Source organism: Peromyscus maniculatus, chromosome 18 (genome assembly GCF_049852395.1).
Source record: "Peromyscus maniculatus bairdii isolate BWxNUB_F1_BW_parent chromosome 18, HU_Pman_BW_mat_3.1, whole genome shotgun sequence".
Lineage (NCBI taxonomy): Eukaryota > Metazoa > Chordata > Mammalia > Rodentia > Cricetidae > Peromyscus > Peromyscus maniculatus.
In genome coordinates, this window is record NC_134869.1 from 18,096,889 (window position 1) to 18,122,514 (window position 25,626).

At 42.2% G+C, this 25,626-nt stretch overlaps 1 protein-coding gene across 1 annotated transcript in view; it reads right to left on the minus strand.

Moving 5' to 3' along the window:
* Cfap54 (cilia and flagella associated protein 54) overlaps nt 1-25,626 on the minus strand; it is a 297,311-nt gene that overhangs the window by 73,142 nt on the left and 198,543 nt on the right. Inside the window, exons 52-61 of the mRNA XM_042263184.2 lie at nt 23,704-23,806; nt 22,369-22,516; nt 20,898-21,055; nt 20,566-20,742; nt 20,339-20,465; nt 14,675-14,830; nt 12,023-12,128; nt 11,029-11,122; nt 6,182-6,280; nt 4,896-5,037 (exon numbers count right to left, since the gene is read on the minus strand). Coding sequence (XP_042119118.2) covers nt 4,896-5,037; nt 6,182-6,280; nt 11,029-11,122; nt 12,023-12,128; nt 14,675-14,830; nt 20,339-20,465; nt 20,566-20,742; nt 20,898-21,055; nt 22,369-22,516; nt 23,704-23,806 — 1,310 coding nt within the window. The remainder of the gene's footprint in view (nt 1-4,895; nt 5,038-6,181; nt 6,281-11,028; nt 11,123-12,022; nt 12,129-14,674; nt 14,831-20,338; nt 20,466-20,565; nt 20,743-20,897; nt 21,056-22,368; nt 22,517-23,703; nt 23,807-25,626) is intronic.

Consider the following 25,626-nt stretch of genomic DNA (forward strand, 5'->3'; position numbering starts at 1 on the left):
TAAATCCCTTTGATAAACTGACTCTAAACTAAACAGCAGCTCTGTGTTAAGTCCTGTGGAGTGTCTTCTCACTCCAACATGATGCTTAACAACACCCGCCCGGGCTGCGTAGAGGGACTGAACTAGTAGAGGAAGGTGGCTAGATTCCATTACCCCAGCATCCTGTCCTCTTTGTAAAGATGTGCAGTGCTGATGCTCTCCCTGGATTTCTCCTACAGGATATGGAACCTATTGTTATCAGCTAGTGGTCCAGCCTTTGGGCTCTCTGCTGTTGTTAGTCCCTGGTTGTGAGGGCCCTACTGGGTGTATGTAACTCTGTTTGCTCTGGGTCTCTGACAGGCACCTCTTCCTGTCCATCTTCCAGAAGATAGCCTCCCATTGCTATCTCCCATGTATCATCTCGCTTCTTGTTTGTCCATTGTGACTATACTTAGTATAATATTTATTACCTAAAAACTGACCATGCTGACAGTACCCCGGCACTGTCTCTTCTCATCTTTTTTTTGCATGTGTGTGTGTATATATGGTGAGCATGCATATGTGGATGTTCACAGATGCACATCTGTGTACCTGTATGTGGAAGACACAGGTTGGTGTTGGATATCTTCTTTAGTCAACAGCCATTTTATTTACTGAGCCAGAGTTTCTTCTTGAACTTGGAGCTTGCTGATTTGGCCAGTCTATCTATCTAGCTTTACCTGAAGATCCCATATGAACTTCCAAAGCGCTGGGATTACAAGTGGGTCAACACAGGCACCCAGTGTTTGTGTGGGTATTGGGGACCCACACTCACTGGGCCTCACACTTGTAAGGCAATCTTTTTAACTACCAAGACATCTATCCAGGGCCCTTCTCAAATTTAAACGATCAGTGAGGTATCTCTCCAGTGGAAGCTCTGGGCTTATTCAGACACTGGACCAGGCCAGCTCTGCTATACTGCAATTGGTTCTCATCATGCCTCAGTAACTATTTCTAGTGATACAGTACACACACACACACACACACACACACACACACACACACACACACACACCACACACACACGCACCTCCACTATTCTAGCACAGGTGAATCTCTGTCTGTCCCATAGGTAAATGATGTAACTGTCTGGGACTTGAGTACAAAATGCATCACTCCATTTTCCTGCTACTAATTGTGCCATGGAGGAATAAGAGAATGAGATAGTTGTAGAGAAATAGAGTCCCTGCGTTTAGTTGGTGTCAAGTTCGTCTCTGAATAAAGACCAAGTGAGAAAGGGAAGGACAAGTCCCATTCCTTCAGGCAGGAAGATCAGCTGTGTCTCAGGAGACAAGGCACATACTGAGTACCAACAGCTCTGCTCCACAGGTCTCTGTATCTTGACAGGGAGTTCATCAACATGGCCTGCATTTGTAGCTTTCTGTGTCTCGTGTGCATTTAGCTGGAAGAGGCTACATCTGGGACCGCTAATCCGAAATGGTACTTTTAATTTAAAGTGTCTTACAGAATTTAATATTTTTTATCCCTGCTGAATTAATATTAAGGCCACAAGAAAAATCATGACTAGAAGATTGTGTGTATTTGAACATAACTGCAAAGTTAGCATCTAATAAATGTTCTCATGCTGAATCTAAACATAGTCCCACATTGCCAGCGCCATCATTTTGGGGGTCTTCAAGACAATGTGCAGAATGTTCAACAAATGGGACCAAGCATTCGGCTGGGATTTTTCAATGTCCTATGAGTGCCTGTAATTGCTCTCAGGTCCTGCCAAGGAACTCTGGAGTCCAGCTTCCACAGGTGGCTGTTCTGGCACTACAGTTCAGGTCTTGAATTGCTTTGTCAAGAACATCTGATTCCCATTCCATCTGGTACTGATTTACATCTGTCCTATAATACACTCTTCCCAGGAGACAAGAATGCTCCCAGTGAACACTTGTACCATTCTGATCATTTTCAACTTTCCACAAAAAGACATTCATTTAGCTTCTGGTGTATCAATCCCGCTTTTAGTAGTATGGTTTTCTAAAAGACAGATTTGTATATTTCCATGTGTATGCCTGTTCTACTGCCCATGACTAGAGGCTCATGGAAGGTTAAGACTTGCTTCCCGGGTGTGTTTGTTCCATGACTCCCCTCTGATGGATATAGGCATCCGGTGCAGGACTTGGGGTGTAGCTCAGTGCTGAAGTAGATACTTAGCAAGCTCAAGACTCTGGATTCCACCAATAACACAACAAAGGAGTGGGAAGGAAGGGAGAGAAGCAAAGAAATATCTGGTACTGCTCTCTGCACACAAAACGATGAATATCGTTCGTTACCTCATCTGTAGATGAATACTAATATTGTTTAAAGCTAGATTACTGAGGTTTTCTTCTGGATGCTAATTTATGCTAATGAGTAGGAAATCAAACAAGTTTTATTTGTTGTTGTTGAGAGATTTTTCCCTTTAGCAAGTCATTTTAATATGAACTTCATGGCCATCTGTGTATTTGTGGAAATCAGGTGGGAATTCAGAACTTCCTTCCAACCCAAATACAGAAATGAGCGAAGTCACCAACATGCATTAATTATCAGCCTGCCAGGAAAAGACTGGAGGGCAAGATTAATATTCTTTATGCAAGGTAAAATGAAAACAGATTATACTTTCCAACCGAGCAATTTCATAGTTAAAATAATAAAGAAGTGTTAATGGTCTAAAGCAGAAACTAAGGAAACTTGAATGTATGCTAGGAAGGCTGTCCACATAGACCAACAACAACAACAACAATAAACAATTAAGCTAAGACGAAAATGACTCAACTGGACCGACTGATTTCAATTGGTTTAGAGAATACCATCCTCCATTGTGTATCCATGGCTGACAGCATTAGTTGGTCCTGACGACAACTCTTCTTGTCTTTCTGTGCAGGTGCACATGGTTCTGCACTTGGTGAGACAGTGTAGATTATTATCCAATGACGTCCACAGACATCTCACCCCTTCTGCAGGCACAGCACATGTCCCTACCCCACTCACACAGAACACTGCTATGAGCAGTAGGGTAGGATGGTAAGAGGGGCCGTCTGTAAGCCTGTGTGATCTGACCTCTGGCTCTTGCCCCCGTGGGAGACCAACTCCCACATTTTTATGACAGGGAACACTTAAGGAGAGAGGGATAAGAGATTGAGGTAGAAATACAGAGGTAGAAGGATAGAGGGGAGAGAAACAGATAGAAACACAGGATAGCCTCAGGAGGGCCTGGATCATTATCCACTGACTCCTTCTGTCTCTTCTAAAAAGCTATTTATAGGAATGCCAAGGGGTGGAGCAAAGACCTCCCCTTAGCTCAGTCAAGTGTAGACCCTTTCAATCACTTAGTAACCATGTACATGGTCAAGCAATCTTCTAATGCAGCCCTTCTGGGTAAAGCAAGCTCAGATCTCACTAGGAAACCTTTTTTGGGTCTCTGCATGCCCTGCTATCTGCTGTGAGTGGAACATGCTTTGGGTAGTCAAGAACTCTGCAGGCTAGAGCACATAGCAGATGCTCATGGAGCATGTCTGAGCCCCATCTGCTGCCTGAGGCAGAGCACAGGAGAAAAATAAAGATGTTCTTAGTTGTAAGGCACTGAGGGGTGCTCAGTTCATCTTAGATGATCCTTATATGTTATCCCTAAAAGTGAAGACCACAAGGAAAGGAGACGAATACAGTAGACATGTCATCCACAATTCATGAGGATCTGATGGAAACAAGAGAATGTGGCCAGTTCCAGGTTATCAGACTGTTCTGTGCAAGGCCAGAGGCATTGTCTAGAGTGAACTCATCTGTAAGGGCCTAGGAGAAGAGAGAACCCAGATAGAGGTGTGGGTAATAACCCACAGCCCAAGATAGCAAAATTCTACTAGGCATGAGAACAATAAAGTTTAAAAATAAAGTTTCAGTATAAGAAAGCTATCTAGTCAACATATGACCTCCCACAAAACACAAAACACTTAATGAAATAGTCTTGGTCATTGAATCATCTATAAGGAGCTTGGAAAGACAATGATGGGAGATTGGAGACCATCACTAAAGGGAGACCCTTCAGCAGAGAAGGCTGATCTCTGAGGCTGTGAAGGGGCCACTACCACCTGATTGGATTAAAGGGAAGATCTTCATCTCCTTTGCCTCTGTGTTTCACTCACACCAAAAAAAAAAAAACAAAACAAAACAAAGGAGAGGCATCAGTCTTCCTGAAATATTTGGCACCCCATTATCCCTTGGCACCTGTTTTCAGTGCTCAGTATATGAGAAATATTCAACAGATATTTTTGACCAGTGGGTGAACAAATGCAAAAATGGATGTTAAGTGCATTCATATGTTGAGTCCACCATGGGTAAGTAAAAGTCATAATAAACAGTAGTCAAGTTTAAACTCTATTCACCTGGCATTCATTAGTTCGTTTAATAGATTGAATGCCTGGCATGTGCAAGTGATCATGCGCTCTTTTGTAGATGAAATAATATAGTGTAGATCCTGCTCTTGGGAAGCCGATGGTAACTTAATGAATGGATGGCACATAAATACATGCACTCAAACAGAAACACAAATGTAAAATATTAATAAGACTAAAGAGCCCTAGGAGAGTGTGAGTCGGTGAGTGTTTTAGGCTAGAGGATCACAGACACTCCCTCAAACAAAAAGTTACCATCTGACATGCATATATGCTAGGACAAAGAATATAAGATTGTATCATTCCCAGAGTCCTGACATGCACAGCCAGCTGAGTAACATGTACACTATTTTGGCAACTGGCCCTGGGATCCTGGAGACTCTCCAAACCATCATCTCCTCGAAGCAAAAGGACAACAAATCACAACAATAAATTCTTCAAAGGTCGGTTGCATGTTACACAGAGAAGAGTCTGGTAAGTTCTGTAGACATTCAAACATACCAAGTAGATAATCTGCATATGAAGAAAAAAGATCCACGGTGGCAAACTCTGGAATGTTCAGCAATGCCATGTGATTCACTTTGTCGGTTCTAGCATTCTTCTTTCCAATCAGGAGGTTGATGGCCAGCACGGCTTCGCTGACCTGGAATGACACATTAGAATTCATCTGTTCTGTGTTAGGACAGGCAATGGCTTGACTGTGCCTCTCTAAGTTTTTGTGCTGGGAGGTCTGATCCCCACTGCGGCACCAGGAGGAAGGAGAGCATTTTAAAGATGTGATTAGGTCAAGAGAGCTTAACCCTGAAGCGTTGGTTGACAGAGTAGCCATAGAATAAGTTCCTTCTTATAGGAGAAGCTGTCTCCCCATTGGATGTCTGCTCCTGCCCCTCCACCTTCTGCCAGGCAATGGTAAAGCAAGAAGGCCAAGACCAATTGCTAGCCCTTGGTCTTGAACCTACCAGTCTCAAGCGCTACGAGTCGGTAGATCCATGTTTAACATGAATGACCCAGTGTGTGCTGTTCTGTTGCAGCAGCACAATACAGACTGAGACAATAAACATGAAGACATGAATCCATGAAATAATATTTGATATACACTGGAAGAAAAAAATCACCATGTGAAAAAGATAGCATGTGATCCCTGACGTGTGGAATATACAACACAGTCAAGCCAATTAATTGGTTAGCTTTGACAATCTAATTAATGCATAAGTCACTTTAAATAAGTTACATCACCCAGCTAGGATATGCATTTGCCAAAATGTCGGACAGGTACACATGTCTATCCAACATTTCATTAAGGGAAAATGGAAACAGTTGTGCCTGGTTCCTAGAGCTTATGAATGCTACACAGGTGTAGAGACTATTTGTAAAGTTTCCCAACAGACATGGCAGATAGAAATCCCTCCCCAAGTGTCACTTCTCCTTTCTCTCAAGCAGCTCCATTGCTAGATGGAGGACACAGGGAAGACAACAGGGAGAGTCAACAATGGAAGACAGGGACAACATTGGGGAGAGTCAACAATGGAAGACACAGGCAAGACATTTGGAAGAGTCAACAATGTGGGACACAGGGAAGACATCGGGAGCGTCAACAGTGGAGGACACAGGGAAGACATCGGAAGAGTCAACAGTGGAGGACACGGGGAAGACATTGGGAGTGTCAACAATCGGGTCACAGGGAAGACATCAGGAGCGTCAACAATGGGGTCACAGGGAAGACATCGGAGAGTTAACAAAGGAGGACACAGGCGAGACACTGGGAAAGTCAACATTCACACACTAACCTGTGCAGCAGCTCGTATTGCAATCCAGGCCAGTGAGCTGTAAATCTCAAATCGACTTGCTACTGGTTCTTTAATAAAACTGTGCCTTTTGGGAAGAGGCTATAATAGTAAATAGAAAGCACGTTAGGATAAAGATATCTCAATGTTTCTTGCAAAATCTCATCTTCTCCAGATGACATATTAGTAGAATAATATGCAGCCATCAAGAAGTATAATGTATTATTACCATGAAAAATATTTAAAATATATCAAAAAGAAAACTATAGGTTAAAAAATTGTATGTAAGTATGATCCTACTTTTTAAAAGTACACATGCATTACTGTATATGTAAGCAGAAATTATACCAAGACTTCAGAATAATTACTTTTCCCTAATTTTTCTATAATGAGTTGATATGATTTATGTAATAAGTTAATAAAAGTATCTTTTTAACTGACGTCAAATTCCATTTTAATAGAGGAGGATATTCAAATTTGTTCTGTTTTTCTGTTGTTTTAACTTGGGTCTCAAAGCCCTGCGGGCCCCCTAAGTCAAGATTCTCTGGCCTCAGCCTCCTGAGTGACTCAGTAGATTTTGATATTAGGTTACTATTATGAAAAATGCTAAAGGTATTTCATAACTCCATAGACTAGTAGAATAGAAACCACAAGGGACAGTTTTTATATACATAAATACACACCTTCACATATACACTCATATGCATTCAATTTTTAAACACAAGAAGTTTAACGCTACAGAGACAAATACAGCAAATACAGTAACTTATACTTTTAATGATAACTGAAGTAAATAAATTTTAAGTCAGTTTTTAAACATTTAAGTAATTAGACCAGGCATGGCAGCACAGGCCCTTAATTCCTGTGGAGACAGAGACTGGTAGATCTCTGAGTTCAAGGCCAGCCTGGTCTACAGAGTGAGTTCTAGGGCAGCCAGGGATACACAGAGAAACCCTGTGTCAAAAAAAAATTAAGTAATTAGACACTTAAGTTTTAATATATTTGCTATGTATATTTGACTATTTCTTTATTCTTCAAGAAAACTGAAGAATTGGACCTATAGTAACATGAAGCATGTCACTGATTTGCTTCTATCTAGAAGACTCATGGGGAAGGAGTGAGGGAGTGAGGTCCTGGATCCTAGGGATACTGAGCCACTGGGTACAATGGCCTGATGTGGCCAGCCAACACCAGTGACAGGTTTAGAGAAAAGGACACCAGAAGAGACTTCCCTGTGGGTACCTGAAGTCTACAGCTTTGCCCGAGATAAGGCCCTATGGGGAACCATGTGGGCTCTAGGGAAGCAATGGCAACTCTACTAAGCCTGAGCGGTTTACCTAAGTCTGGAAGAAAGACTGGCAGCCATGAATTGTAGAATCCAGAGTGAGGGGAAGCAATTAGTGACACAGACTCTGGGAAAAGTAGCCACTTTTAATTGAGAAGAGTTATTAGAGGAGGCTGGACTTGGGCTTTTAAAAATGGACCAGAGAAAGAACATGATGGGTTTCCTTTTCAAGATGAGGAGGCATCAACATTGCGCAGCCCATGTGACCAGAGAAGCAAAAGAGAAACCCGGGGAGTGACTGGAAATGACGTCATAAAAGCATATTTCTTTGTAAGAGATGTGATCCTATACATAGAAAATCCTAGGACACAGACACACATGCACACTATGAAAATCAACAAACACGGTCAGTGAAGGCATGGGATATAAAATTCAACAATATGTGCAAATCAATTACATTACTATAAAGAAATTCTAGAATTTATGTCCCTGAAGTTTTAATGTTGCTAAGACAAACTGTCAACGGATTGTCCTGTAGCTTCAACAGAATTCCTGAAAAATTCCAATTCAGTTTTCTTTTTGCAAATTGGGACACAGATTGGAAAATGTGTATGAAGATGTGGAGGTCTCCAAGTACTAAAAGAATTTTGAAGATGAACCATGGTGTTGGAAGACATGTGCTCTGAATCCTGAGACCTTCCTTACCAAAAGCTGTAGCAACAGAGGGTGAAACGTCCATAAAGGTACACTCAAAGATCAATGGGTTCTAAAGATCTTAGCACGCCACTCAAAACACAATCTCTAAAAAAGAAAGAACTCATTCTGGAACTTCATAAAATTAAAAATTTCTTTGTCTCTAAACACCACAAGCCACCAGCTAGGAGGAAATATTTGCAAATCGTGCATCCAGTAAGAGATCTGTGTCTAGAATATGTATAGATGAAAAGAAGCGGTCACAGCTCATCTTTCTCTTTGAACTATTTCCCCCCATTTAAACACCTGGGAAATCCCATTCCTTCTTCTCAACTCTCTCATCTGTGAAGCCTTCTGTAGTATTCCCACAAAAGAGAATTAGTTTGTCTGGCATTTCTACCTTAGCATATTGTATTTGCAATCCTATCAAGGTGCCATTCAATTATATCTTTCCCTTGGAAGACTCAAGGTTCTGTGGGGAAAGTTAACTACATACCTCGTACCACATTAAGCCCTTCAAAAATGTTTGGATATTTTTGGTTGTGAGCCTAGCATTTAATGGCTGCACCATCTCTCTCAAAAAACAAACAAACAAACAAACAAACAAACAAAAAGTTTGGATAATGAATGAATGGATGCTCAAAAATGGTTAATTAGACTTAACTAATAATTATTGGGTAATCTACTACATATAAAATACTTAATGAAGAATATAAATGATTATTGAAGTTATGTAAAGATAGTGGAAGTGAATATATCGTGCTCAATACTTTATTATGCTCCTAGCCACACTAAAAGGTATGTATAGCCATCTCCATGTCAGAGGTGGGGAAGCAAGGCTTCTGAAGTTACTCTGATATATCAGGTTGAGATCCAAGCCCAGGACTGTATTGCTTGCACACTGCTAAAAGTGGAACAGTACTATTGTTTATTCTGTTTTGCATTTTATTTACTTATTTTGGGGGCACATGTGTGCCACAGTGCACATGTGGAGGTCACAGGACAACTTGTTCTAGTTGCCTCTTTCCTTCTACCAGGTGCATCATGGGAATCAAGCTAGGTGGCAAGTGCTTTTACCCACTGACCCACCTCAGTGGCCCCACAACTGCTGGTTTTTTAAGTTTTTTTGGGTTGTTTCTATTAAGACAAATTTCAAATGTTATATTTCAATGACCAAAATATGTCTGGATGGGTGTTTTTATTCCTTTTGGGCTATTCTCTGTGCCTTTTGTAATTTTATAACTTGTTAAAATATTTTTATGTCAAGACATACAGATGTTATGTAATTACAGTACTTTTTCCCTTCAAATCCTATTTCACATTAATAATTACAAGCACATCTCTTGGCTAGGCCCAGAAATTGATGATATTCACACCATTCCACTACTTTGCAGCACTGTTCTCTATGGAAACCACACACTTGTTTTTCTCTAACTAGTAACAAACATTTTTATCATACCACCACAGCAGCCTTTCCTAGCTTATAGTCATTTTGATTTTTGAAATGGTGATACCCACCTAAGGCAGCTAGTACATAAATAATTTGATTGACTAAATATATTTACCTAAAGTTTCAAGTCATGTTTATGACACCTCAAAAACTAGAGATTTGAGACAGCTGCAGTGGTGCACACCTTTAATCCCAGCATTTGGGAGGCAGAGGCAGGTGAATCTCAGTGAGTTCGAGGACAGCCTGGTCTACATGGAGAGGTTCAGGACATTTAGGGCTACACAGAGAGACCTTGTCTCAAAACAAAGAAAATCTTTAAAAAAAAAAAATATCTTGGGGAAGAAGTTGCAAGGACAGAGAATAGATTCAAAGGGACAGAAAGATGAGTAGAATCAAGATGCATGGTGTGAAACCCACAACGAATCAATAAAGAGTTTTAAAAGATTAAGAGATTTGATCCCGACATTTTCTGAAAAGATCTCCTTGCAGAATCAATGATCATTTGGTAAGGATAAAATATGAACATTCACCATAACCCAACAATAATCATGTCATTCAAAGCAACCTGGCTTATTTCTTCCATTAGAATCTTCCTCAGTCAAGATCCTTGGTACTGCAGTGGACCTGTGCACATCAGCAAAACCTGGGAGTCTGTTGGAAACCCCAAACCTCAAGCCCACTCCCTAAGTAACAAGTCAGTGCATCTCCTGTGAGTCTGCATGGCTCCCACCTTATGCAACGTCTCCCATGGTGACATCACACCAAAGTGCCACCTTCATTTACCATCACGATATCATGCCAAAGTACCACCCTTGCTTACCATCCTGACATCACAAGACCACCTTCATTTACCATCTCAGCAACCCAAATAACTTCCTCGTCGTCGTAAGTTTCACTACGAGGGACCCCTCTCATCCCCTTTCTCCCTCGTTCCATTCTGATTTTCATGTCTGCTGCCGTACAGTCTGTCTCCCTCCACTAGCTCAATGGGAAGAGGGACTATGCTCATTTCAGCATTGACTTATCACCTTCTAGAAGACTGCCTCTATCAAAGCAGGAGCTTGATACATCTGTGAGCTATGAACAACACTGGCAGGCCCTATGACTTTCAAAAATACTCTGTGTCCATTTCCTATATTCTCCCGCGCATTCATTCCTAAGCACTCACGGCCTTCGACTAGTTACATAGCCAGCATCCCGTGTGCATCATTTTAACAAGCACAAACACTGAAATGAAATCAGTTTCCAGCGTTCTGCCTAAAGAAACCCCCCCAAAAAAAGAGGCATCTGACTATAAGTCACTATACAGTAATGAGTTCATGTCTTCAAGTCACATAGGGAAATGCCCCATTATTCCAGCAATGCAGCATTACTGAAAATGATCAGGGGCTTCTAATTCCTGTCAACGCAGCTGATAGATACCTTGAGTGATGACGGTGTTGCTGAGACTTTCTTCCTTGGCTTCTTCAGATGGAAATACACCAGGGCAATTTCTAGGTAGGAGTCTCTTATCAACCTACAATGATATGACATTCAACTTAGCGACACCGTTCTCTCGTGCCATCTCTTTGTACTTTTCGCCGACCGTGTCTGGGGGAGTGAACAATAAGAACAGACAAGTGTTCTTCTCCTAGCCCATACATCTTCAGGCTGCAGCTAGTGGGATCTTCCTCAGAAATGAGAAGCTCTTGGGAAAGCTCAGCATTCTAATTCATTTTATGCTCACAACATCCCGGGCTATGACTGCTACAATGCTTAGCAAAGACCTTTCTGGAACATTCCAGGGAAGTAGTCACTAAAGAAGTCGTAGCAGAAGAAGCCATCCTTAAAAACCAGGCCTCTGTCTACTCTCCCATGCTAATAAAGTGGAAATCAACAGGGAACTCCACAGAAAACAGCAATGGTCAGATCTATATATGTTCTATCAAAGGTATCAGTTGACGTCTCAGGTCAGTGCTGGGCAAACAGTGGCTTCCCACCAATATTGAGGTCATTTCTGTACAGAATTAAGCAGGCTACTGGTATGAATGGCTACAGAGACTATGGAAATAATCCTTCTAAACTCTTTAACATCTATAGTAGGTTGTTCTAGTTGTAACCAATAGTCTAAAGGAAGTCTCCATGGTCTTGTTACTGACAGGAGACCTGGGTCTAAGTGAGAACCAGTTTGCAGCCTAGAATGTTATATGATAACTGGGAGGCATCCCACCTTTTCCTGTAAAGGAGGCCTTAGGTCAGAGCCAAAAGCAACAAGCTTGAGAAGCAGGTCACTAAACCTGCTGTCTGGACGAACCCCAGTGAATGCGCCCCGCCATGACAAGGTCTCATTCATCCCTTTCTTGAATCTTCTGTGTATAGCATACAGAACCCAGACCACACAGGAGCAGTTCTACAAGGATGAAACGTTCACCATTACCCTGAGTTCTGATCGTTTCTCAGGCTTATTTGAATAGCTTCGAAAAAACTCTCTATCTGTGAAACTGGAGATTTCTCTTCTATCAGAATTTGACGCTCTATTCTGCCTGCAAGAAGAAAAAACATGCATAAAGATGGTTTCCCATTTTTTATAATTTATAACAGAAGAGCAAATACTTCATTCTGCCAACTCTGGAAGCTGGACTGCTGTCTTCAGTGTGTCTGTCTGTCACTCTTTGATGGAAGATAAGCTGAGGATGAAAGACTGAAGCTTCCTTGCCCAGGGATGTCTGGAATGCTTTCAATAAAACACCTCTGGCTTCCCAACACCATTGGCCTTACAGCTTACTTTCCTCTGTCCCCCCACTCTGTGATTCCTCACCTCTAACGTCATCTCTCTTTCTCTTACCCTTGTCTATTTCACAAATGTAAAAAAAAGGGGGGGGGCTCAGCTGTATCCTTATGTTTGCTGCAGCAGTAGTCATAACTACAAAGACAAAATAAGCCTGAGTTCTCTTTGAGGATGAATGGATTTTTTTCAATGTGAGAGAGAGAGAGAGAGAGAGAGAGAGAGAGAGAGAGAGAGAGAATATTATCTAGCATAAGAAGAGAGAAATGCTGCCATTTGCACATATGAATGTGGGACACTGTGCTAAGCAAAAGAAGCTAGGCACAGAAAGGTAAACACTGCACAGTGTTGCTTACATTAATTCATGAATCCAAGAGATCTCCATTCATGAAGTAGAAAGAGGAGTGCCAGTTGCTGAAGTGTGGGAAACAGGGAGATACTGAAAACAGTTCAGTCAGGATGGATTCGTTCTGTGATCTACTGTACAGCCTGGTGACAATTAGTGTATTATATACTTAAATACATACATTATAATTAGAGTGTATTATATACTTAAAAATTACTAAGGAATTAGATTCTTAAATACTCATGCCACAAAATAAAATGATATGTTTGCATAAGTTGAATTAGCTAGGTTTAATCACCTCATACTATATTCATATATGGAAGCATTACACTGTACCTAAATTATATATATAGTCAATTAACTGCAAAGTTTTTGTTGTGAGCCTAGCCTTTAATGGCTGAGCTATCCCTTCAGCCTAGTGTTTAGGTTTTAAAATAAGCTTAACAAAAGCCAGGCAGTGGTGATGCATGCCTTTAATCTCAGCATTCAGGGAGGCAGAGGCAAGTGGATCTCTATAAGTTTGAGGCCAGCTTGGTCTACAGAGTGAGTTCCAGGACAGCCAGAGCTACATAGAGAAACCCTGTCTTGGAAAAATCAAAATGATGATGATGATGATGATGATGATGATAAACAACTTAATGAAAAATAAAAATCCTTTTTTAAAAAAAAGCAACTGCTTTTTTTAAATTAGAGATGATGCCAATGCCACCCATCACTTGGCTCTCAGCAACCATGGTGGATGCCATCCTTCAAGCACAAGAACTGAGAGAGCTGTCCTGCAGCAGAAATTCCAGGAAAGCAAGGTCTTAGAGTCACCAAGAGTAAGATGACAGCTTTTGTGTAGCAGGAAAGGGCCAAGAGAGGGACACAGAGCTCCCATCTGGGCATGCTCATTTAAGAGCTGCCGGTGGGTGAGAAGTTAACTCTCGTGTGACATGTCTAGCTCAGTAAATGACAGCAATCGTTACACTTTCGATTTTCTTGCAGCAGAAATGGCCATGATGAAATCATATGAATGCATTGTCTGTAAGTTCTAGAGACAGGTATTCTACAGCTATTAAATTTTAATTTAACGTTATCTCTTACTTATAGAAATTAACCAAAATGTCTAACTAGGTAACGAAATAATGTAAAACACTAATTTATTATTATCATCTAATAATAAATTATTTTTATTGTCTTAATTAATAATTACATTTGTTTCATTGGTATTATTCGGCAAGTATGTGTTTTTAAAAGATTTATTTTCATGTTTTTAATATTTTCTTTTATGTGTACAGGTGAGTTTTCTTGCATATATGTCTGTATATCATGTGTATGCTTGGTACCTGATAAGGCCACAAGAGAGTATTAGATCCCCTCGAACAAACTAAAGTTATAGCCTTACGCATGCTGGGAATCGAACCTGGGTCCTCTGGAAGAGCAGTCAGTGATCTGAACTGCTGAGTCATTTCTCTAGCCCTAATTTTTTATTTTTAAATTATGTGTATATGTGTGTCTGTGTGGGTATACATGGGCATGCATGGAGCCACCCACAGAGGCCAGAAGGCCAGAAGACTTTGTTGGACCTCGTGGAGCTGGAGTGACAGGTGGTAACTCCTCCTAACATGGGTGCTGGTAACCAGACTCAGATCCTCTACAAGAGCATTACATGCTTCTTCTAACTGCTGAGTCACCACTCCAGTCACGTGACGTGTGGTGAAGTGGCTGATGTGGACATTTTCTTGAACCAAACACTAAACTTTATATGAAGACATCAATTAGTAGTAACTTTATTTTCTAGATATGACTGAATGGGAGGCTTTCATCAGCAACTGAGACTTACAGAGAGGACTGATGTGCCTTGTCATGGCCAAGCTCTCTGTAAAGTCTGTGGTTTTCACAGTCAAGAAGTTGACTATTAATAACTTCACAGCTCCACATGCTTCATCAGGGTTCTGACGCCCAGTACAACTCACCTTTCTGAAACAGAATTTCAGCTTCCACCTCATACTCCTCTGCTGCGGTCACCTGGCAGAGCTTCAGGGCCATCTCAAAGATGTGAAGAGCAGGCAACCACTTGGTGATGTCCTTCTTCTTGGTGTTGGAATACACCTGCTTGGACAATGTGTGTCCTAAAAGCAAAACAGTTGGGCGGAGGCAAAACAATGCCGTCTTCAGTGTTTGGAGCAACTACTAAGGCGATGGACTGCTCTCACAGCAATGCTGTGAGTCTTCACAGTTCCTTGTAGCCAAGAATGTTTTAAAGAGCCACATAGCCAAGGTGTAAGTGAACTACAACAATAATTTGAGCTTTGATAACTCTCCAATGTTTCGTCTTATTTTTAAAATCAACAGCAGTCTCCAATTCTCAATTTTTCATGATGCTTCTGGAACAACCTCCATGTTCTTTGCTTTTAATATTTATTTGTTTGTTTTACATCCCAACCACAGTTTCCTCTCCCTCCTCTCCTCCTAGTCCCTCCTCCACCTTCTTTTTGCACCCCCCCCATTCACCCCTCCTTCATTTCTATTCAGAAAAAAAAGGCAGGCCTCCCATGGATATCAACAAAGCATGGCATATCAAGTTTCAGTAAGACTAGGCACCTCTCCTCCTATTAAGGCTGGGCAAGGCAACCCAGTATGAGCAATAGGATCCCAAAAGCAAGCAACAGAGTCAGAGACTATTTATTCTATGTTCTTAAGAAGAGGCTGTTAGCAGGAGAAACATCTGGAAGTTGTATATTGTTCACTATTAATAAATTTGCATATATTAATAGGCAATGCTTTTCTATTAAATGCACTGATTACTCATTATGTAATATTTCATCATAACTGGATAGGAAAGCTCTTTACAGGCAAGGGCTACATGCCATACTTTAGGAGCTCTCATTTTTATTGACTGCTTATTAAATGGAAGGATTATTGAATGGAAGAAACATTGTTCTATATGGCATCAAAGACTGACATTTATCAAAAAATACTTACTACATTTGAGTACTAGATATAAATGAGAAAAAAAGAATACTAAGAGATAAGACGTGCTAAATGTTTCCTACATGCCAGGTACCATCTCATGGACGCCACATGAATGGCTACTGTGATTCACAACTCTGAGTGGGCAACATTATGCTCATTTGACAGAAGACAGAGCAACGGCTCAAAGCTGTAAAAAACTTGCCCAAGATCACATGGCCATGATTTGAACCTAAAGCAGCCTGGCCCCATGGCCCACACCCTAAACTACAACATAGTACCCTAGTAGTGAGGTGATGGAACTGTTGATTAACAAAGAATATAAACATCAAGACAGTAGCTAAAACAGCATGAGGCTGGTCACAGGGAAAGAAACTGTAGGGCATTGTGGGAGCAGAACAGAGATCTGGCCTGTCTGGATCTCGGGAAGGCCCCAGGAGGCTACCCGGACAGCACGGTTGTCTAGTAGGTCAGTGGGTGCCGAACTTGCCCACTTCTGTTTTATAAATATAACCCTAAACATGCTATTTCCTTTCAGAGACTCTCGCAAAGGCTAAAAAGAGTAAGCAGCCAGATTCCTGTGATGCAATCTATACGATAAGGAGAAACTGTCAAGAGAGCTAGCTGCAGGAGCTTTTGTGCTTCATAATACTGAAAGGTTCCTTTTCCCAGTAAACACCAACTCTGAAGAAGAAAAAAAAAACTGTTGTGAAACTGACATTGTTTTGACAGAAAGGAGGCTTGTGGTTTTGTTTTTAAAGGCTGTATTTAATATAATATAGCAGGAAGCAAGCTGTTCGACTTCAAATGCGTCTACCAAGAAGCAACAGTATTGTCATTGAGTGGTGACAGATCTTCAAGATTAGTAAGGCAGAAGAGCAGAGAGTGGGTTTGAGTTTGCACAATCTGTGCTTTGAGCTCACGCAAAACTCGAATGTCCTAGTAATATGGCAAGCTGTGGGCTAAAAAAATCTGGGAGGGGGGGATAGCTTGAGTGTGGTCACTGACTGAGCTGCAAGGGATCTGAGGGCCCGGCTAGTTGCGCTAACTCCTTCAGAGAGGAGACTGACAAGGTAGAAGGATGTATGTAGTGAAAGTCACGTGCCAGTGATGATACTGAGGATGGATCAAAGGAGGAGAAGAGAGATAAAGGGAAGATTCTGGAGAGATGGTACCTGGGTATATGCTTGCTGGCCTCCCCTTGCCAAGTCCAGCCCTACTATTGATTCTCTTGGCTGAGCAGTTTCTGGTAGAAGAGGCAGGAGGGTCCTAGAAGGTGATGGATTACAACAGAGAGAGTTGCCACCAGCTTTCTGTTCTCTGGGCAAACAAGACCTTGAGAAACAGAGGCAGGAAGGCTGATGTCAAAGATCAGAGATGGTACCCTAAAGAGAGCCTAAAGGGATGTTTGTAAGTCCCAGAGAATGGTAGCTGTGGTTAGTTGCCTCCTGGATTTCCTAAGAGGGATCTGACAATGGCCTGAGTCCTCTGAATTCCTGAGCTCAAAAATGCAGGCTGGCCATTGTTATTTCCCTTGGAGGTTCAATGGGGAATTGAGACTCTTAAAAGTTGATATAGAGCCAAGTCACACAGGCAGAACTTGCCCCTCTGACCATCACGGGCACACTGTGACAGCTAGACCTGGAGAATAATAAATAAGCAAAGAAGAATAGCCCAGGAAAGAAGAGCCAGCAGCCATCAAGAAGAATATCAAATGTGGCTTCTAGAAGAGAGAGCATGAGTGAAATAAAATAGATTGAGGATAGAGTAACAGAATTGCATGCATATATACATACATACATACATACATACATATTATATATACATATGAGCCTACATAGAAATACAGGTTATTAGCTAATTTCGAGAGGGGGGTGTCAATGCCAAAAATATTAATTATTAAGAAGATCAATTAGATTAATCTGACATCATAAATTATAAAAATGTTAGAATTCTAAGGGAAAGATGATAGACTTTCCAGTCAAAGCCAAATATTATCAACACCTGTAGTGTTGACTATGGTCCCAGCACTGAGCCAGGCATTTTTTCTGATTTAATCTTCTGTGAGGGGAGTACCATGACTATTCCCTGCATGTTTATCCTCTCTTCCACTCATATGTTGAAACACCGGCCCCCAACAATGATGGTATCTCTGTGGAGAGGTTAAGACTTTCCCTGGTGATTATGAAAGCCGAGCCCTCATGGACAGGCTGCATGGCCGATGTAACAGCCTGGAGGAGCCAGTTTACCCCTCCCATAACATAGTGGCCAGTTGAGGCACCAGCTGTGAGGCAGATGTGCTCTCATTGGACAGTAAATCTTGACTTTGCTCTTCAACTCTCCAGAAACGAGAGCAATAGATTTCTACTGTCTAAAAATTACCTAATCCAGGGTAATGTAGAGCAAGTGAGTTACGACAGCCTTGGTTCTGAAATGAGGGAACTACAAGGAAGCTAAATGACACTCTTGAGATTTTCACATAGGTATCCAGCCCCCAAGAAGGAACAGAGGAAGGTAATGGGCAATAATTAATCCAAAAAAAACCGTCCCCAGACAGAAAGAAACTTGCCTGCAGATGCCAAGGACTCGACTGATTTCTGGTTAGAGAAAGAGGAGACGTGTACCCAGACATGTGTTGGTGAATTTCCGCCACTACAGAGACAAAAGAAATCTAACAAGATTTGGGGAGGAAAGGACAGATTTCTTGCCCAAAGAAAATAAAAGTTCGACTAACACTACATTTGAAACATTGTGAGTAGGAATAATGGAATGCATCTACCAAACCCCAGAGAAAAGACAATGCCCCCCTACCCCGCCAGGATGCTTATGCTGGACTGATATGGTATATCAGTCACCTGTCATGGTGAAAAAGGGGTATTTGTGAAAAACAAGGCTTCAGAGAGCATCATTCGGATTTTAACTGGGGAAAGCATGGTGGGTGGGGATTTAATCAACAATCACACAGAGGAATAGAGACTGGGAAACAAGAAACAGATGAGGAGACAAGGAAGAGGGAGGTACCAATATCTTCTCAGTGGTAGGAGGTCTGCTATCAGATGTGACGAGTTATAAACACAATGTCTCTAAGAGAAAGAAGAGGAAATAGTGTAAAGGACAAAAGTCCCCATTATATAGCCTGGACCACATCACAGGAAGCCTTTTATGCCACAATAAATAGAGAACACTACTATAAGGGATGACCTATGGAAATAGAAGACTTCATGGTAATTAAGAAACCAGAGAGAGAGAGAGAAGGAAAGCTGGGAGGAGACAGAGCCTGGGGATCTACAAGTGGGGAGAGTCGAGTGCCGAGGAGATGCAGGTGGTGCAGACATCACCAGGTACTGGGTGGCCCATGCAGGTAAGACTGGTAAAGAACACTCGGGAGCTGTGATTGAGCCTTGGTCAATCAACAGTGATTTCTCTCATCTAAATCTAGAATAAAGTGGAACAAGGAGTTAATGGGAGTCAAGGGAGGAAGAACAGAGGGAATGGAATCCATCTTTTAAGAGTCCAGATGTCCAAGGTGCTTAAGGATGGGTGGTGGTTCTCTTTTGCATGTCTGTCTCTTTGGATTCCTATTGATTAATATTTAAACATGTTAACACAATGAAGGTCAAAAGGAAAAGGCGATCTCAGCAATCAGAGTGTGGACAGTCTAGAGGAGAGAGGAGGCCCCTCTGAAGCCAGGACCCTGGAAGGCAAACACACACACACACACACACACACACACACACACACACACACACACACACACCAGAGAGCTAGAGCAAAGCCAAGAGGCTGGGATTTGGGGGAAGGAGAGGTTGTTCCCCTGGCACAGAGGTCAGGACAGGACAACTGGATTAGTAGCCAGGCAGATTAGAGAGGTTTCCCAAAAGGGCCAGCCTCCAGAGAGCAGTAGACCTGTACACCTTTCTTTATACTGCCTGAAACAACCACGGCATCCAGCATTCAAACTGTCCTTAGCAGAGACATTGCCTAACATGCATCATGGTAAGACATGGAAACTACGTCTTCAAGACACCTTGATTCATAAAAGTACAAAGACTTTAACAATTCCCCCATTTACAGGATGAAGATTTATTTCTTAAAATGATATAAGTTATTAGAGCTTCAGGAAAAAGCATGCCATTTTCATCAACACATTAAGATAATGTTTTTTCATGGGTATTGTTTTTAGACACATGGGTACTTAACAGCATCAGTGATAACCAGAAGATATAATACACTGTTCTGTACTCCTCTCAAAAATCTTTCTTAATTTGACATAACTATAAAATAATTGGTTGTAATTTAGAGAACAAAAAAAGTGGTATATCATTTAGGAATGCACTCATACTTTGCGTTTCTATGATTTTTTTTTCAATAAAGCAGACTGTGAAAATAATCTTGTTACAAAGACTGAATAGCTGAAGAAAATGCAATAGTCCAAAGCAAATAGTTTCACACATTGTAACTACTGTAATCAACCTCATAACTTGATTCATACATGAAGATCATTTTTATACTACAGATTCTAGCACATGGTAATTGACCAAAACCTATTTAAGCATGCAGAGCCTGGGCATTCCTAATACTGACCCTTCAAGTTATGAAAGCCTACTTGAAAAACAATTAAAAATCCCTATGCTACTCTAGGAAGGAAGATGCTTAAATGTTCTTACCAATTCTCAGTTTTATTTTGGCCAGTAACATGACATGAGGAAGGTAGATATTTTTCAAAGGCTGTAGTGGATTTGCATAGTCAGCACCTGAGAGAGGGAATTCCATTGTCTCTCCAAAAGTCAGCATCTAGGAAAGAAAGGGGGGGGGGGTGAGTGTCACAGTGAGGGGGGAGAAACAAGGCAGAAGAGTCCATTGCCAAGTCTGCGGCCATCGAAATCATTCCTACCTGTGCGATAAGGATGCTGTGAGCTTGATTCAGGAAAGTTAATGTGCCCTCTTTTGAAGACGCCTGCTTGAATTTCTCGGCTTTTGTTAAGTCGTCCATTAGAACGAGGCTTCTCGCCAGGGTTAGCCAAGATCGAGGAGAAAGGAACTCATTGCCTTCCAGCAAATGGATTATTTCCTATTGAGAGAAAGCGACTCTGTTCGTTTCCCAGTTCACTGATGAGCTATGGCCATGGTGCCAGGTGCACATTCATTAGGGTTGAGAATCCCGTCCTTTTGATCCAGCTAGGATCTTCCCTAAACACACCTATGCATCCACACAGTCTCCTTTACCTGAAGGTTTTTTATGATGTCTGCCTTTAAGTGCTTTTCCTGAAGCCCCAGGATCACGGCTTGCATCAGGAACTCGGCCAGGAGCTCTGGGTCATCCGCACTCTTTGCCTCCATGCACACTTCATTGATGAGGCTGAGATAGTCTGTCATGTCATTCTCTAAGGCAGACAAGGGTGGTCATCAAGATGCAAGAGAAAGCAAGAAGTGCATAACGTCCCCAACGATCAAAGAGTAAGAGGACATTCGAATGAAAAACGAATGGATAACATGAAACACAGAGGGCGGTGTCTTATAATTTGGGTGAAAGTACTTTAGTCCAATGCTATAAAAGTAATGTTATTACATGAAATGATTCGATTTGGGAGGTAGATAGGGACACGCAAATAGGTACACAATTAGACAGCTCTCAGTCACTGTGGGGACCACTGTTTATACATGCCAAGATGTTATCTAAGACTGTAATTCTGTTTTTTATTAAGAATTTTTTATTCATTTTACATGCTAATCACAGATTCCCCTCTTCCCTCCTCCTGCCCCTCCAGCCTTTCCCCCACAACCCACCCCCTCATTCCCTCCTACATGAAGGCAAGACCTCCCATGGGGAGTCAGCAGTCAGTTGAGGCAGGTCCAAGCCCTCCCCCTGCCTCAAGGCTGTGTGAGGTGTCCCACCATAGGTAGTGGGCTCCAAAAAGCCAGCTCATGAACCAAGGATGGATCCTGATCCCACTGCCAGGGGGCCCCTTAAGCAGCTCAAGCTACACAACTGTTTCATTATGCAGAGGGCCTAGTCCAGTCCCGTGGAGGCTCCACGGCTGTTGGTCTAAAATTCATGAGTTCCCACTAGTTTGGTTTGGATGTAAGACTGTAATGTCTATCACTTTCAGTCTGGCAATGAGTCCGGCAAGGAGGTAAGTTACCTCCATCTTCCAGAGAGGAAAAGGAAAAGGAAATACAGAGCCATGGGAACTGAATGGAGAAAGACTTGGTAAGGAGGAGGCAGGTCAGCATTGGAAGCCTAGGTTGGTGGCTTGTCAGCTCAATGCTTAGACACTTTCCCAAGACCTGGGCAATTATATTTTGCAATCTCTTTGTATTTTTTAAATTAAATCAATAATATATGTGCCACTTGCTCTGGTACAGAGGACTGTGAGTAATCACTATTTTTGTTTAACAACCTGTATTTTAAATTCTGGAAAGAGAGCAAGCTAGACGGTTGTGGGCATTATCATAGGCATGTCCCAATAAAATCCTGTCCCCCATGTCAAAAGAATCATACTAAAAACATTAGTTAAGAAAGTATCACCAGGTGGTGGTAGCACACACCTTTAATCCCAGCACTCGGGAGGTAGAGCCAGGCGGATCTCTGTGAGTTCAAGGCCAGCCTGGTCTATAGAGCAAGATCCAGGATAGGTACCAAAACTACACAGAGAAACCCTGTCTCAGAAAAACAAACAAACAAAAAAGAAAGTACCTTTCATGACTCCAACACCGTGAATCTGTGTCACGAAGGCAGTCACAAGCATCAAGCGGCACCTCAGCCAAAGGTGAATGTTGAAATACTCCCGGGCATTCAGGGAAATCGGGTCTAAAAACTCGCTATCGTCTTTACTTTCTATGGTCTAAACAATGTTAAAATGATGAGGTTAGCTTCCCATTGGAGAAGGCCAACATTCTAACCCACAGCTAAGCACATGCTAGAAGAAGCACCCAATAGCATTTCACAGTATCACATTTGAAATTAAGAAGTTATCTTGAACATTGTAGAAAACATAAGATACGTGCAAAAGAAACAAGCAAGATCACCCTCAATGCCACAACTCTCTATTAACATATTATACCGCATTTTGGCCTGGCTTTTCTCTCCACACCCCTACTCAAAAGTAACTTTGCATGGGACTAGAGATGCCCAGAGGTTCAGCTCTAGCAGAAGACCTGGGCTCAGTTCCCAGCATCTCCATGGCAGCTCACAATCCTTTGTAACTTCAGCCGGATCCAATGACATCATCTGCCCTCTGTTGGCCCTGCACACACACACACAGTGCACTTGTATGCAAACAAAACATTCATACATGTCAACTAAAAAATTTAATTAGTAAAACAGTTTTGCAATGCTGGATTTTTTGTTTTTAATTATATTATCAGTAGTTTCTATATCATCAAAAAAAACTTCCTTTAAGGAATGAAAAATGGTAAATGCAGTGCTGGGTATCTATTTTAGACCATTGGTTCACTGGGTATGAGTGATTTCATTAGAAATGCCTAAAAATCACAAGCAAGATTCTGTATGGTAAATATTTTTATGAGGACTCCTAAGCGATTTTACGTTAAATTATGTGGTCTCACTCAGCCCAGAGACAAGCTTGTGACAAGCTGTCAAGCAGACATTAGACCTTCCATATGGGGAAGGCTAAGTGTGGCGAACTCTAACTAGGAAAGAGTGAGTGTCCTTCCTGCCACGTCCAGGTAATAAACCCAAGAACGGAAGGAAGACTGGGTCTTGGGAAACCATTCTGCTAGTGAGGCCATATCAAGACTCACCACAATTACACATCCCAATGGGCCCTTGGTGATGACTGTATCCACCCTCAAGACCTCACAAATGAGATCACAAAACTTTTGAAAAGAATTTGAGGGTCTCTCTCAATAAAGAGCATAAATGGGACTTCAACACAGGCCCTGATTTCCCTGTTACTTCAACTTGACCACTTCGCTTCATCCAAATAGCTAGTCAGTTTCTTACTGTGCCCTTGGTTACACTGCAGTGTCTGGTGCGAAGTGCATTGCAAGGAGCTCAATTCATACGTACAGAAGTTCCTGGAGAGGTGGGGCTGTCTGAGTCTTCAGGCATTCTCTTCTTAAAAACCTTCGAATCCTGGAGAAGCTTGAGTGTGGAATACACTATCGCGGCCCTGAAACGAGGGAAGGTTTTGACTGTTCCTAGGGACAGCACTTGCATACTATTTCATATGTCTCTGCTTCCTATGAGAACGTTGACACTCCCAGCTACCCTCAAAAGGTCACTAGGTGTCCCCAAGTCCCCCCAATAGAACTAAACCATTGCAGGCCACGCCTTTACTCGCCACACCATTTAAGCACGGCACAGAGTTCTAAACCCACGTTCTGTGGACACTCACCGAGGAACAAGAAAAAACTCAAAAGTCCTTTTCAAGAAAAAGAAATGGATCAAAGTACAAAGGGATGAATGTTTCCATGCTCTGAAACAGATTAAAGGCAAATCCCTCACTACTGCCCCCTGCAGGCAAATTTATTCCTCTCCAAGTCCTCAGGCATCACCACTGCTCTGGCTCGTCAATGGACACTTCCATTCATCAAGTTCTGTCATTGGGACCCACCACAGTCCACTGTCTGAGACCTTCTCACCCCTCTGCCCCATCTACCTCTGTCTAGGTCACTGCTGCCTCCAGGATGGAGGACCAGCGTAGGTACCTGGTTCATCTGCTACCCGTGTTCTCACCCACAACAGCCATAGCAAACTCCTCAGGCGTGACTGGGATGGCTCATGCCAGAGACCTCCCTGGACTCTAGTTGGTATAATTCCTTCTTGGGTTTGGTTCCCAAGGATTCTGGTCTAGCACATGGCTGGCTTCACCAGTGTCCATGGATACTCGTAAGAAAACTAGCTTTGTCCATAGGTTCTCTCTCTCTGTTTTTTGCTATGAGGCTCAATTTCCAGACTGTATTTTAAGAACATTTTTGCTGTTTGGCAAACATACTGCACTAATAGATTGAAAACTGTGTTAACGCTATCCATGGAGCCGGAATGTTTCCCCTTCTTCCCATAATTTACAGCTTTAGAAAACAGGTGACTGGCTGTTTACCACCTGTCCGATGCTGTATCGTGTTATTTTGGGGAATTATGTCATTCACTACCCCCCTGCCCCACATGCATACTACGAGTTCAAGGTAGGTGCTATTACTGACTCAATTTGTGGAGTAGGAAATGGACACGCGGAAATATTAAGTTGTCACGCAGCTACAAAAAGAGGAATCGGGTGGGAATCCAGACAACAGGTTCTTGAACTTTTAGCTCCCTCTCTCTCCCTCTCTCCCTCCCTCCCTCCTTGCTTCCTCCCCTGTGTCCCTCTCCCTCTCTCCTTGTTCTAATCAGTTTGATATCGTTGTTCATGCCACGGTGTTATTTATGAACATTACTGCTGTGGTACTGCTGATCACACTTGTCATCAACATCCAACGTCCGCTTGATCCAGCCCACGCTTTTCCTCCTGCATTCCACTCGGCATATTGACATCACACACCAGGTGTTTCTTCTTCACCTTCGGTCATTTTATTTATCAAAATGGCTGGCTTCATTTTGCGATGTGGGTCACACGATGGTCTTGCACTTGCTTCTTTGAGTGGCGTACTTCAGCTCTCCCGAGAAAACCATCAAGCATCCCCCTCCTCGTGGGACATGGCGACCCTTCTGCTGTTCCTTGCCTTCTCAGTTCTCTGTGAGGGCTTCCTCGTCATTCCATGATCCCGGCTCATCAGCCAAGACGTCCGGGTCCAGCAGTGGACACAAAAAGAAGCTAATTGGATCAAATAAATCTAGCGTGTAGACTGACAGAGATGAGCTGGGCTAGGCACTCCTGAGGCACGCAACCTTGTCTCACCGACCCCCCCACCAGCCCAGTTTCTGCCTCTGTAACTCCCTGCTCTGCTAAATCAATCATAAAATTGCCTCTTTTGTTTAAGTTGCTTCAAGGTG